The following is a 14,163-nucleotide window of genomic DNA, read 5'->3' as shown; positions in this document are numbered from 1 at the left end:
ATAGTAGTGAGGATCTAAAATATAATTAAATTAGATAGCACTTTTCATAGACAATTGCAAAACACTTTGCAAATTAAAATACAGGTAGTCTTTGACTTACAGCCATAATTGGACATCCTAGATGTCCTAGAACATCCACTAAGCCAGGGGTGTCCAAACTTGGGAACTTTAAGACTTGTGGACTTCAACTCCCAGAATTCTGGGAGTTGAAGTCCACAAGTCTTAAAGTTCCCAAGTTTGGACACCCCTGCACTAAGCAATGCAATTGAGTTTCAATTTTAGAACTTTTAGTATGGCTGCCAAATGAATCACTGGCCATTAAGCCAATAGAGCTTCCTCCATTGGCTGTTTGTTTAAAAGCCCCCTGGGAAGAAGGTTGCAATGGTGATCATGTGACTTTGGACCCCAGTCCTTGCACTATCGGCCATTGTAGTGTCCCCATGGTCATATGACCAAAATTCAGGCGCGTTGGCAACTGGCATGCCAACACGCCTGAATTTTGGTTGCATGACCCTGGGACACTGCAATGGCTGTAGGTGCAGGGACTGGCTGTAAGTCACTTTTTAAATCACTGTCATAACTATGAACAGTTATTAAGCAAATGTTGCAAGAAGACCCACCTGTATAAAACAAATTGTTATCTTTATTTTTCCTGGATATTGTGAGAGAGATATGCATGGTCTGCAGCTGAGGTTCTTCTGTTGAGGACTGGAGACAGTAACCAAACTGGGCATTTGAGTGGAATGTTAGAATCATGCTCAAAAAACATGCAGAACCAGGACAAAGACTAAATTTGATTTAATTTAAAGGTACATTTAATTAAATCCGAATTAATTAAATGCAATTAATATTACACCCCACATATTTAATAACTCTTCTCCCACTGATAGAGTTAACAATTCAGCAGCTCTTTTGAAGGGAGCTTCAGCCATGGCAGAAGTGGGAGGAGAGGATTTACAGGGCCCCATGGCCTCACGTTATGCACCTCTAGTCACAGACTTAGTGGGTGCAGAAAACATACATTTTATAAGTTTAATCTTTTAATTGCCCAACAGGAGATAAGAAGAACTCCGCTTCCACTCGCAATCCCCATTTATAAACCCTCATCTATACTTGGCCATTTTTCAAATATTAGAAAGTGACAGTGTATTTTGTGCAAATTTTTTTTTATTTCCACATTTATATCACAATGTGTCCACTGAAAGGACCAATAGCAAAGTTGCTCCCTTCTGTGCCCAAGAACACAGAAGTCTAGTTACTGTACATTCACTAAGGCTGTTTTTGCAAGTCGCTTTTGTGATGGATATCCATAAGGCAAACAATATCTAAAGGAATGGTAACAAGTATATTTCCAGCATACAAACAGGCTTCTGTCTCCCCCTTCACAGGACATTTACAAACTAGTAGCACCCTCGGTACAAGTTGGAATTTTCTTTTGTCAAACAGAAAAAAATAAAACAAAACAAAAATAACCACCTCCCCCCCCCCCCCCTGCTTTCCCATAGAAAATCTGCAGAAAGGGGGTCAACGTGCTTAGGCCGGTGGTGATGGTGCTGCTGGGAGAACTGCGAACACTTTTTTGCAGCATTTCCTGGATCTGAATTCAAACTGAAACCAGATTACGCCCCGTGAAAGTCTACGGAATGCTGAGCCGAAGGTGGGAATCCCTCTCTCTCTCTGGCCCTTCCTGCACCGCAGAGCACATATCATTGCAAGTCACATCTCCACATCAGGGGGACTTTTGAAGAGAAATGTAACGCAAAGAAGAACTACCTACAGTTTTGCACAGTTCGTTTTAAAACATCTCACTGCCGTATTTATTTCTTTTTAAGAAAATCAAATCAAGACAAATAAATAAGACTCAACTACTCTTGTGTTAAATGTTTCATTTCCACAATTACCCACCTGTACCTGCCTGACCTCGGATTCTGGCATTCACAAATAGCTGGAAACGGTTTTCACCTTTGGAAAACTAACACTTTTGTTTTGCTTCGTGTCTAAACAGCTGGCTTCTTAGATTTCAGAACTCTACTTGTTTTTTTTTTTAATCAAACCTTTTGTTATGCCTCCCTTTGCAATTTTGTTAGTGAACTGGTAGCAGCACTTCACAAAAAAAATAAAAATAAAAAATAAAAATAAAATTTAACAGGAAAGAAGAAACTGCCAGCGTCCAGCTCTCTGACACACCCTCTCTGCTTTGTGAGCCTCTTTCAGCGTGATGGGGGGGTAGATGGGGGATGGCACAGCACCTGCCCACTTTACTAACCTGCCAGTGTAAAAAAAGCATCTTAGCAAAATTGTACTCAGTCTAGGCAGACGTAAGGCAGGATGTTCAGACGCCCCTCATCCCCATGTGGATCGAGCGATATGCCTTGCGTCCAATCATACCAGTTACCCTGTGTATCATAACATCCATTCACGCCAGGCCAGTGTTGGCTGCATATCCTGTCAAGGTCATCCTGTGTCACCTCCCGTGTTACCCCAGGCAAGTCTGCAGGTTTGCTCTGTGGAGCCAGGACATGAGTTTTCCGGGCTTCTCTCCTAGTGCTTTCCTCCTGCTTTAAATATTCAGACATGAAGTAGTGAGCCCCTGGAGTCTGCACCCCTGAGGAGGACAGCAAACTACTCTGCCTGTTTAAATAGGACTGAATTATTTCGTTCCGGGACAATTCTTTCCAATTCGTCTGTTCAAAGGGACTCTGCAGAGGTGGCTTCGGCTCCTGCTTATCTGTGCCTGTCCTGTGCTGCTCAGCAAGAGCAGGAAGATCCACCTGCAAAGAGTCCCTCTGTGCTAAAGTCTTGATCTCGCCCGTCATGGGGTCAAAAGTCAGTCGCCGCTCTTTTTTTAACCGTACAGGCTTGACCCCGCCTTCCATCAGCTGCCCATCCAAGTTGACCGTGTGGTCTTTGGGCCGGTACTTTTTCTTCTTCTTGCTCTCGGACCCTGAGGCAGCACTGTCACTGTCCATCCTTGAAGCATCTGGGGATAAGTCAACCAAGGGTGCCAAAGACTCTACTGAATGGGAACCTGCTCCACTGCCGGGAGAGGCTCCTGCACTGAGCTGAAGCTGGCCCTCGGGCACCCTTGGTTGCTCCTGATCATGAAGGGGTGCTTCAGGGTCCACTTGATGAGATGCCTCCAGTCTCTTTGCTAGTGCTGGCTGTGGTGACAGCTGTACTAGAGAGGGGGGAGGTGGCGATAAGGGCACTGGAACATCCAGAAGAGGGGGCCTTGGGCATGGGGCAAGCGTCAAATTCTTGGGGGAATACGTGGTGTGTTGCCGAGCAAATGTTTCCAGCCTGACATTCCTGGGACTGAATGAGGAGCAACGGGGACTCCTAGGTTGGTTGGCAGCAGCCTCCTCTGCTTTGTCATGCTGGTGCTGCTGCAGCACTGCTGTTTTCAGCAGTAAGGATGTCCCGGAAGTTTTGAAGAGTCCTGGAGAGCTGGTGTGAGGCCGCACTGCATTGATGGGGATCTTGCTGGGCTTGTCATTTTCACTCACCTCATCCCTGTTGCCTTCTGGCCCTGGGAGAAGACTCACATCTGGAGGGCTAGGAAAGCTCTCGGGGCTTCCACCAATCCCATTGGTGGGAGGCGGAGAAGAGTTTTGTAATACTTCATAACTGGCTTTGGAAACTTTTGGCAGCGGCAGAGGGAGACCATCCTTGGGCTCACCTTGCCTCTTCCGGTTCCCTGGCTTTGGAGAGTGCAGCTTTTGGACATCATTTCTATTCTTCACATCTTGAATGGGTTTAGATCCAATCACGGCCCCAGGAGAAGTTTCCACTCGGCAGTTGTGAGCCCCACCATTGGCTGATCCAGGGGGATTTGGCAATCCTCTCAAGGTGGCTTCGTTCTGTGAAACAGGCTCAATCAACTTCTGCCAATTCCGCAACAGTTTTTTGGCCCGTTTAGCAAGCTCCTCATTCTTGGTTTTCTTCCTCACGTCATTGATGAGCTTCCCCAGCCGTGTTTCCTAAGGGTGTTTTTTTTTTAAAAAAAGAACATAAAGATGATTATTTTAAAAGACACCTCATCAAAGTATCATTAATGGAGAAACTTCTTTTGTTCTCTCAATGGGTATGTTCTGACAAAGCCCAGAAGAGGAAAAGGAGTATAGGACAATTCAAAAGCTGATTTCAAGTTTCGTTTCTTAATCACAATCAGAAAAGGGAGGAAAGTACAATGAAGGAGCAAGGAACTTGTGAGGTGGAAAATTACTTTGATTGCATATTTTCCTAAAAAAAATGTTTCTATTTTGAGAAATGGCTCCTTTTGCTAAAGTTAATTTGTACTCCGCAAAATGTAAATCAAACAGGACGGCTTAATTTTGAAACAAATCTAATTGACTATAGCATCAAATTGTGTTTTTCACATGAGTCAAGTATGCTAAAATGAGAACATTAGAACAATTTTAATACTTTAACCACTAGTGCCATATAATGATTAAAATGTTGGGCTAGAGTAGAGACCCAGCTTCCAATCTACCCACAACTACAGAAGGTCTCTGGGTGACTTTAAGCTGGTCACTCACTCTCAGTCCAGCCTACTTCAAAAAGCTACCATATCATTATGGGGAAAATATAGAGCTATTACTAGATACAGTACACTATGGGCTTTTAAATCAAATAAATGATAATCTTCCTAAAACTTTAATCAATACAAAGCCAGTGTTGTATTTTCAAATATATACATTAAACCCAAATAAATATTTTAATTTATTTAAATACATTAACATTTATAATATCAATGCTACAATAAGCGATTTTTTTTCAAATACTTTGACTTATTTTAATATTACACTGAAAAAAATCTTTTGTGTAGCATTTGAATCAAATCTATAGTTAAGGAAGTAAAAAAATCAAATTGGTAGGTAAAGCGGAAGAACGTTCTCTGGTTAATTTTCCCCCCAAATCTATAATCACATCAAACATGAATATGTACACACATCTAGTGTTGCAGAATAGCCTTACAAAGACCGACCCCATCCAAATATACCTTGAAATGGCAGAATAAATCAAACTGATACCATTGTAAGTGAATCAAAACCAACGAAGGAAATGCAAACCATTCTGCACTTAATAAGTCCGGGCAAGAAGAGAATCATCTCAACTGTAAATGAAATTTGTAGCATCAACCAGTTATAAATTACACTCCCTTTTTCTAACTGATGCTGGCTGAGAAAGCTGTGGGCAGCTTCCATGGAATTCCACAGGCTACAGTAATAGGTGAGCTGTTAACAAGTTCAGGCAAGCTGTCAATACTCATTCTTTATATGATTCAATTTTTTTTAAATCACAAGGAGCTTAAAATCCATGAACTGTCACAGAATATGCACATTTTATCATACGTGACTTTATCCAGTTCACTAAGGCTCATATTTGCAAATGTTCACAAAAATTAACTGCAAAAGCTTGATGTGAATCTGCCCTTGCTTGTTGCATTTCCTTTAGACGACTCTTATCAAGTTTCATTTGGTTAAGATAATAACTTTGGCCAAAACATGTCAGGTGAAGGACTTAAGTGTCTGTCTTCTCAGAGGACCGAATCTTCTTAGCAGGTAAGGAGAAAGCAGTGCTTTTTTTTGGAGAGGCTGTATGTTCAAATTATGTTTATTATTCTTAGTCTTGTTTATATTATTCTTATTTCTACTTGTTTTCATGCATTTGCTTATGTTAAATCAGACTGGGGAGTTTCCAAAGCCTTGAATAATTAAAAAATATTTACAGTACATTCCAAGCTGATCCTGACAAGTTCCTAGCACATTTGTCTGGCTTAAAAGGCTCACATCTTTATCAACCACAATAATTCACTGCTTGGGTGTCCTTCTCTCCTTTAATCAACAGATAGACAGAGGAAGGTGGGGGGGGGGGGGAAAGCCACGCAATAAAAAAAAAAGTCAGTTCTGCCTTATTCAGTATGGCACATATACAGCCAGTCGGCAGACATTACAAAATTCTGAAAACTGAAAAATAGTAAACACATATAAAAAAAAGTTTTCGGGAATTACCAGAAATAATAGTAGTTGGTTTAAATCTGCTCATGCTGGGCTTCTCTTCTTGTCAAGAAAAAGAATCTAAAAATGCAATTATTTCAAGAAAGAAGAGGTGAAACCGCCATAAATCTTGGGTGAACAGCTTCCTCTGCCCTCCCATGGTGGAGGTGACATTAAGGGTGACTACGGAATATCAGTCAAAATAAGAGACTGGGAATATAAGGTTGCAGGATTGCTGGGACACCTGGAGCTTCTTTGGCCTTCAGAGATAGACCAGTAAAATCCTGTTGTTTGCTGCTATTCTTGTGTCAAAACAGTGAGAGCACATTTCTCTCAATCACAAAGTATTATCAAGCCTAACAAGAAGTTGAATGTAAGTATTCAGACTGGAATAAGATAGGTGATACATATAACTCCTCCTCCTCCTCCTTCTTGTGCCGTATCAGTCTTTGGATGTTGGTGATCCTGTTTTTATCAACAGTCGCAGAAAAAAGTGGTGTCGAGTTTTGTCCAAACCAATCCCTTAGGTTTTGAAGCCATGATATTCTTCTGCCTGGACCTCGTTTGTCTTCAATCTTTCCTTGGAGGATAAAATGAAGTATGCCATATTTTCTGGGTGCCACATCATATGTCCTACATCCTCCTATAACTCTTTCTACAACTTTAAATACCATGCCTACTTTTGGCATTTTCTAGTATTCTATGCTTTTTTTCTTATTGGGAAAAGAATACTTGCTGTAGGAACAAACCTCAAGTGCCTCTTTGGTGATGGGGTATTTCTCCAAGCTGGAGATCACTTCTAGTACTGCCACCATGTTATGTATCTGTGGAAAAAAATGAACAGAAAGTAAGTATCCTTTTAGGGAAAAGCTTATGCATTAGCTACACCATGTTATGTCACACTGGACAGTAGAGCTGCCTATGTCAGTGGAATCCCTGGAATTCCCTACATGAGAATTGAAATATTTGAAGCAGGTAGTGTCAAAAGATGATGCTTTTTCTGTTGAAAATGTATTTGCCTGGAACTCTTTTTTTCTGCTTGGGGTTGCCTACTTTTTTATGGTAAGTGAAAATCTAATTCTCTGAGTTTCTTTGGTGTCACACTGTAGGCACATGACTTAAATAGATTGTTTCCAGTATACCGCATCTCATTTTATTTGATACTCTAAATTTTATTATTGCCAGAATTGGGATTTTATTTCAAACTTAGTTATATAAAGCAGCTTAATTATTCTACATGAATGGCTTGATTTGCCATAAATAAGATGTCCTTGGTCCATAGCATTGGCTCCAAAAATTAAGGTGTAGTGATTATGATCGTTTCCCTGGACATACCAGATGCCATGACACCATCTCAGTGATCTACATTATGAAGGTGCATCTTAACTTTGCATGCCATTATCAGGAAATGTTCATACACACATATGTAACTAAACACATTTCCATTATTTTTGTCTTCTTCCTTATAATATGCAACACAAATCTGCAGTGGATATGCTCCCAACTAATAGTAGCAACCCTCAAAAGGAGTGAAGCACTAAATTGGAGCATTTTATTAAAAATAGGTGTCCTTTTGCTATTCTGCCCCTTACTATATAAAAAGTTTATGAAAAAGACAGCTAAGGAAGAGAGTATTCTGAAGTTACCAACAGAAAAAGTAAATTAAATGAATTAATAATCTATGACTGGCAATAGCAAGGCACTTTTATTAAGAGCAACTAAAAAGACCTAAGTTGATCAGCAACTCACATTTTTAAATGAATAATTCTACTACTATAGTATATAAAGATTGGAGGTCTCTTGGAGATTGTATAGCCCAAGCTAGTGCCCAGTAAAGAAAACCACACAATTATTTTTACATTTACCAACCGTTGCCTACGAAGTATGGGTTCTATTGTACATAGCACTAAGGCAGAAAACATAAAGGAGAGTTTGAAGTATACTATTTGTTTTTTAAAAAAATATTTATATACACTCATTTTATAAAAGTGTGGTATAAAATTTAAAAAGGAGAAATCATCAGCTGAGAATGAGGCTGAGTAGGAAAAGACAAGGAAATAAATGTGTTTTAACACAATTATTCTGCTTTATTTTGTGAGGGTGGGGGGTCATCTCAATTCACCAGAAAAGAGCTGCAAGGTGTCACTTCAAACTGCCTGGAGGCAAAAAGCTGTGTCTAGACCAGGGGTGTCCAAACTTGGGAACTTTAAGACTTGTGGACTTCAACTCCCAGAATTCCCCAGCCAGCCATGCTGGCTGGGGAATTCTGGGAGTTGAAGTCCACAAGTCTAAAAGTTCCCAAGTTTGGACACCCCTGGTCTAGACCAAGGTTGCTTAAATCTGGCCCATGGGGCAAGCCTGGAAATAGCAAAGGACCAGCCCGCAGTGCTCATGGAAGCCAAAATGGCCTCCCTCCTGTGCCCCGTTTTGGCCAGCGAAGTGTTGCAAGAGGCCCTGCAGGACAAAAACAGAGACCAGCATCCATGGCCCCCCTGTGCACCATTTTGGCCGGCAGAGTGCTAGAAGCTGTCCAAGTCAAAAACGGGGCAAGGTGCAGTCACTCCCCTCCCGCACGTGCCCTGTTTTGGCTGCAGGCCATCCAGGCTGAAAATTTGCATGGGGGGGGGGGCACATGTGTATGTCCCCCATGTCCTATTTTGGCCAGCAGGGTGCTGCAGGAGGTGTTCATCCTGTCTCTCCCCTCCCTCCCTGGAGGAGAACTATAATGCTGATCTGGCTGTTGAAGAAATCCAGTTTGACACCCGTGGTCTAGACAGACACACAATACTTTCCCCAATACTAAAATCATATTATCTGCAAAAAAGTTTAATGCCTGTGAAAAGGCAACAAATGAAAATCAGTATAGCATTTAAGGTATTCTCAGAAGAGGACTGAGAAAATCAGGTTTACAGGTAATCCTCAACATACAACCACAATTGAACCTAACATTTCTGTTGTTAAATAAGACATTGGTCAAGTGAGTGTTGCCCCATTTTATGACCTTTCTTGCCACAGATGTTAAGCGCAACTATAGCTGTTAAGTTAGTAACAAGGTGACTGTTAAGTGACTGTGGCTTCTTCATTGACTTAGCTTGGTAGGTCACAAAAGGTGATCCCATAATTCCAGGACGCTGCAACCATCATAAATATGTGTCAGTTACCAAGCATCTAAATTTTGATCAAGTGACCATGGGGAATGTTGCAAGGGTTGTAAGTGCGAAAAATTGTCCTGTCACTTTTTTTCAGTGCCACTGTAACTTTGAATGGTCACCAAATGATCTATTGTAAGTTGAGGACTGCCCGTAGTTCTCTTTTACCACGAAAGCTCATTGAGTGATTTTGGCCTGTCACTCTCTCAATCCAGCCAACTCATGTTGTTGTAATATGGAAAAGAACCTGGAGGGAGCACTATGTATGCTATGTGCACTCTACATTTATGGAAATAGTCACTTTATTTCAGGGTAAAGATACATGGCATGTAAACAGTCCTGTTGTACAAGAGTCAATTGACTCTTGCCGGCTTCCCTTAAGCCAGGGGTGTCCAAACTTGGGAACTTTAAGACTTGTGGACTTCAACTCCCAGAATTCCCCAGCCAGCCATGCTGGCTGGGGAATTCTGGGAGTTGAAGTCCACAAGTCTTAAAGTTTCCAAGTTTGGACACCCCTGCCTTAAGCCAAGGGTGTCCAAACTTGGGAACTTTAAGACTTGTGGACTTCAATTCCCAGAATTCCCCAGCCGTCTGATAAAGCATATACTATTCTCCAAACATTTGAAGGATAAGTCACATACTTAAAATAAGAAACCAAAATGTACAGAAACATGCAAATATGTTCAGCCTTTCTCAAGAGAAAGCTTAAGGGAAGCCTGCAAGACTCAATTGGCTCTTCTACAACAGACTGTTTACATGCCATGTATCTTCACCCTGATATAAAGTTGACTATTTCCATCAACGTAGAACGCAGTACAGAAAAGCACATCCAGACCATCTCTTTTACTTACTCACAGTAATACAAAATAATTCATAAACACAGTCTTTTTACTTATGGCAGCTGCCAAAGAAGAGTAACGCAAGGGCCTGATTTGAAAGATGACAAATGATAAACTCTTAACAAAGGCCAGCACAGTTGTTTTAATTCAGCTTAGTATAATTGTCAGTATAAATCAGAGGTGGGTTGCTCCTGGTTCGGCCGAACTACCGGTAGTGATTTTTTGGCCTGGGTCGCAGAACTGGCAGCGACCCATGCTGGCCATGCCCCCGAACCAGTTCCCTGGTCCCTGCGGCCGTTGCCAGCATGTTGTTTTGTAGTGCGTGTACTGTTCACTGTAAATTGTGCAAATAACAATTTATATTGAACTGTGCGCGCGCAAAGCGAACCAGTAGTAAAACCAGGAGCAACCCACCTCTGGTATAAATGTTCTGAATGTTATGCCTAACAAATTTTTAGAATAATTTGTTTCCTGAGCTCTCGTATATATGGGTCTTTTACCTTGAATGTTTCTATGCAGATAAACATAATTTTATGTGCTTTCCATTGGGCCTCATTTTTTTCTCCAGTGCCAAATAAGCAAATTATATACATGATATACCAGATGAGTAATTTACAACTGTTACTGTAGTTACTCACTAAAGCTATTGCACTATCACACAAAATGTTTTAAAGTAAAAGATAACATTTTTTTATTTTCCAAGAAGGTATAATAAATAAATTCATTATAATATGTTTATATTGAATAAAAAGTCCAGAGATTCAGGATAACTAGGCTTTGCTTAGATAATATCCATCTCACCTCTCAAAAACAGGGCTATAAGAGCAGCATAGAAAGGAATAATTGCAGAAAATACAGGCTGGATGTGGAGGAATTAGGAGATGCCACAAGCTGAAGTAATAAATAATTTTATAAAATTCAAAGGAGTACAGCTCAGGGCTCTGCTCTACAAATATTTTGGGACTGGGAGAATTAGAATAAAAATGCAATAAAATTTCCCTGCTCAGACCCATAGAATATGATTATACAAAGCAGATTCTCACATACCTAACAAATGGAGGATTAGGGACAATACATAAAAGGAAAGCAAGGCAAGGGAAAAAAAAGATGTTTTTATATTAGTATATTATACATAGAACACAAATGCTCTGAGAAAAAGGTAAGATGAAGTACTTCAAGAAGCCCTTAAAACAGAAAATAGTAGCCTAAACTGTGACAAGCCACCCTCCTCGGCCCCAGCAGATAAATACCAAATTCTTGCTCATTCTTGCTCTGAGCCATACTACACAAGTTATGCTATTCTGAAGAAGCAAAAAAGGGGAGGGGGAAATGGTGTCAGACAGAAAACACTATATGTTTGGGTAACTGGAGGGAAGAGAATGAGAGTACAGTAAAAGATAAGCAAAGGACTAAAAATAAGCTTCAGGCAGCATTAATTATTGGGCATTATAGAATACAATTTATAGATTATAAAAGATCCCAAGAAACTCCAGAAGGGGACTCCAGACAAGGAGCTTGGTCAATCTTTTTTCTTGCAGTATCTACTTTTGGGGCAAAATATGGGGGGAAGGTGAATTGCTCCAGTAGCCATGCAAATGGAGGAACAGAGAGAGAAGCCAAGAAAGCAAGAGAGTAGAGCTTACAGGCTCAAAACCTTCCTGCCACCATCCCTATCAGAAGTACAATTTGTTTAGATAAAGAAATCTATAGACTGTCTGTCTCTCCCAGACCCCCAGAGAGACATCCACATCTAACTACAGGAATCCTACCCCTATAAGTATGATAAAATATGGTTCTCATTCTCCCCAAATCCTTGACCAAGTCTTCTAGAGCCGGGTGCCCTACACATGTGGTGGACTACAATCCACCATACTTAAGTCAGCATGGTTAATGTCACCTGGGACTAACAGGGACTTGTGAAGCCACAGAAAAACAGGCAAGTGGTTTGAGACGAGCTGCCCCTTTCCCTGGACTTATCCCGCTTTACTCACGTTGCTGTTGGGGTCGATGGCCTGCAGCAGCCGGTCCCTGATCTGCTGCGGGGACGGTCCCGGAGCCGCTGTCATTGCCTCCCTGGGGGAGGAAGAGCCCCGGGCCCAGCAGGTTGGGGGCGAGAGGAGGCCCCACCGTCCTCCCCTCCTCCCTCCCTCCCTTTCTCACTCGCCGGCCTCGCCGCGGGGCAACTGGAGCCGCATGTTCCGCCGGGCTCAAGCGCCCCACCGGTCAGGGGGGAGGAAGGCTATCACGACAGCTCGAGAAGAACGGGGAGAAAATAGCCTCGTCCGACTCGTCCGAGACCCACCGGGGCCGCCACTATGCTCCGCTCTGCTCCACCGAGGAGACGGAGAAGGAGGCCAAGCTCAACTGTGGGCAGGAGCCAGCCCCGCGCAGTGCATCCTGGGACACGCCCGACGCTGACGGCGCCCGACGCACAGACGCAGAACGTCGCGTCTGTGACGTCACGACGCAGGGCGTCGAGTACTCCCGCCAAGAGCATTGAGTTGCTTGGGAGTGGAGGTGAGTGGGGGGTGGGGGGAAGGAAGAGTGAGAACTCGGCATTCTGTTCGTTCAGTGCGTGTCCGCTATAGGCACTCGCAGGCGGGAAAAGTCGGAGCCATCCGCGCCTGCGCAGAAGATCCCCCGGAGGTGGTTGGAGACGGGTAGCGGGAGGTAGACTGAGGCGGCGGCGGAAGGCTTTAGAAACGGCAAAAAGGCGGGAAAGCTGGGGGGAGGAGGGCTTCGACTGCTGCTCCGTTTCTGTCACTCGCGCTGGTTGGCCAGATAGTTTTGACGTTTTTTTAATTATATGCCTTTTGCATATTTTTCTGTCTTCGCGCTTTATACTCGTTATGTCAGATCTATTTCCTCTCATCTTACTAGTAACCAAACCGATCCTCACTTTATTTACAAACTGGTAACAAATGATACTTCTCTGGAGAGACAAAACGTGTGTCTCTTGTGAGGGCCGGCTATATAATTTGATCATTATTAAGGCCTATTAATAAAATGATTTCTCGATCATCTTGGAAGGTGGAGAACGTTTTCTCCTCTCAAGATCTTTTTTCCTTAGTGGGCACCATTACCACCGAAGTCTACAATTCCCAACCGCGTTTAATGAATCCAGGTTTGAATGCAGCTTTCACTTTAATACGTTTTTTTTATGTTCCAGCACAACTACTCAGAGTCGCACATTGCTGATCTAGTAATGGAAACAGACAGGTTATCTAAATGAGCAAAAAGATAACCAAAACAATACTGCAGTCCTTGATTCTGAATAATCTTCCAATATGGAAAAGAGAAAATAGGCAAAAGGGACCAAACAATGAGCTATGGAGAAGAGAAGCACTTTCATAGGTCTTCCAGTTTACCCATACAACTCCTTATTTTTTGTAACTTAGAAGGTATTGGGAGTTGATCACCTGATTTTCATCCATCTTGTGTTGGATTATTGCTACTATCTGGAAAACAGTTTGAGGAAGAATCTAATATGGCAGTTTTTGATCATTGAAATTCATGTCCTTGTTCTTGATACTTTTATCCATCACTCATTACTTTGATCTTCTAGATTTGGGTACCCCATTGTTTCAGCCCATCCCCACTTGCCATTTCATATTTATGCACCTCTGCATTTAAAAGTATTGTATGTAGCATTAAACTGAATGAAGGCATCATATAGTTCATTAAGCTTATTACCCATCACAATTACCAGAAATGTCATTTTCTAAGCAAGTCTGTAAACAGTTTACATTCTACTTAAAAACAGATGCTCTCTGTTTCAGTTAGCAGTTGATTTCAATATATTTGAAATACCTTTTCAACACAGCACAGCTACCCTAATTCAGATAATGGCAGATTTCTCAAAATATAGACTTGTGCCATAACAATCTTTCTCTTTAATTTAGCATTAGAGCGTATTGTTCTCTATGAGTGAAACCACCAATATAATAAAAAAGGTAAAATGTGGGCTTATTTGGAGTACATTGTACAGGTCTCAACACCACAACTGAGCCTCAAATTTATGTTGCTAAGTGAAACATTTGTTAAGTGAATTTTGCCCAGTTTTATGACTTTTCTTCCCATAATTCTTTTAAGTAAATTATTGCAGTTGTTAAGTTAGTAACACAATTGTTAAATGAATTTGGCTTCGCCATTGATTTTACTTATCAAAAGGTCATC

At 41.7% G+C, this 14,163-nt stretch overlaps 1 protein-coding gene across 1 annotated transcript; it reads right to left on the bottom strand.

Annotated features, from left to right (window-relative positions):
• Positions 1-623: 623 nt before the first annotated feature.
• MED26 (mediator complex subunit 26) lies at positions 624-12,380 on the bottom strand. The gene is made up of 3 exons (XM_081969249.1): positions 11,979-12,380; positions 6,749-6,823; positions 624-3,980 (listed from the first exon to the last, which is right to left on the bottom strand). The coding sequence occupies exons 1-3, from the start codon at positions 12,051-12,053 to the stop codon at positions 2,304-2,306; spliced, it is 1,827 nt and encodes a 608-aa protein (XP_081825375.1). The 5' UTR covers positions 12,054-12,380; the 3' UTR covers positions 624-2,303.
• Positions 12,381-14,163: the final 1,783 nt, after the last annotated feature.

The sequence above is a fragment of the Natrix helvetica genome (genome assembly GCF_964273705.1).
Source record: "Natrix helvetica genome assembly, chromosome: 1".
Lineage (NCBI taxonomy): Eukaryota > Metazoa > Chordata > Lepidosauria > Squamata > Natricidae > Natrix > Natrix helvetica.
This window is presented reverse-complemented; position numbering and strand designations above follow the sequence as displayed.

What these genes read in the sequence shown, in the direction of transcription:
- MED26 (XM_081969249.1), bottom strand. Translation starts at nt 12,053, where the DNA reads ATGACAGCGGCTCCGGGACCGTCCCCGCAGCAGATCAGGGACCGGCTG. An exon ending in CCATCGACCCCAACAGCAAC is followed by an intron (nt 6,824 to 11,978) that starts GTGAGTAAAGCG and finishes TTTTTTCCACAG; the next exon opens with ATACATAACATGGTGGCAGT. An exon ending in TCACCAAAGAGGCACTTGAG is followed by an intron (nt 3,981 to 6,748) that starts GTTTGTTCCTAC and finishes AAACACCCTTAG; the next exon opens with GAAACACGGCTGGGGAAGCT.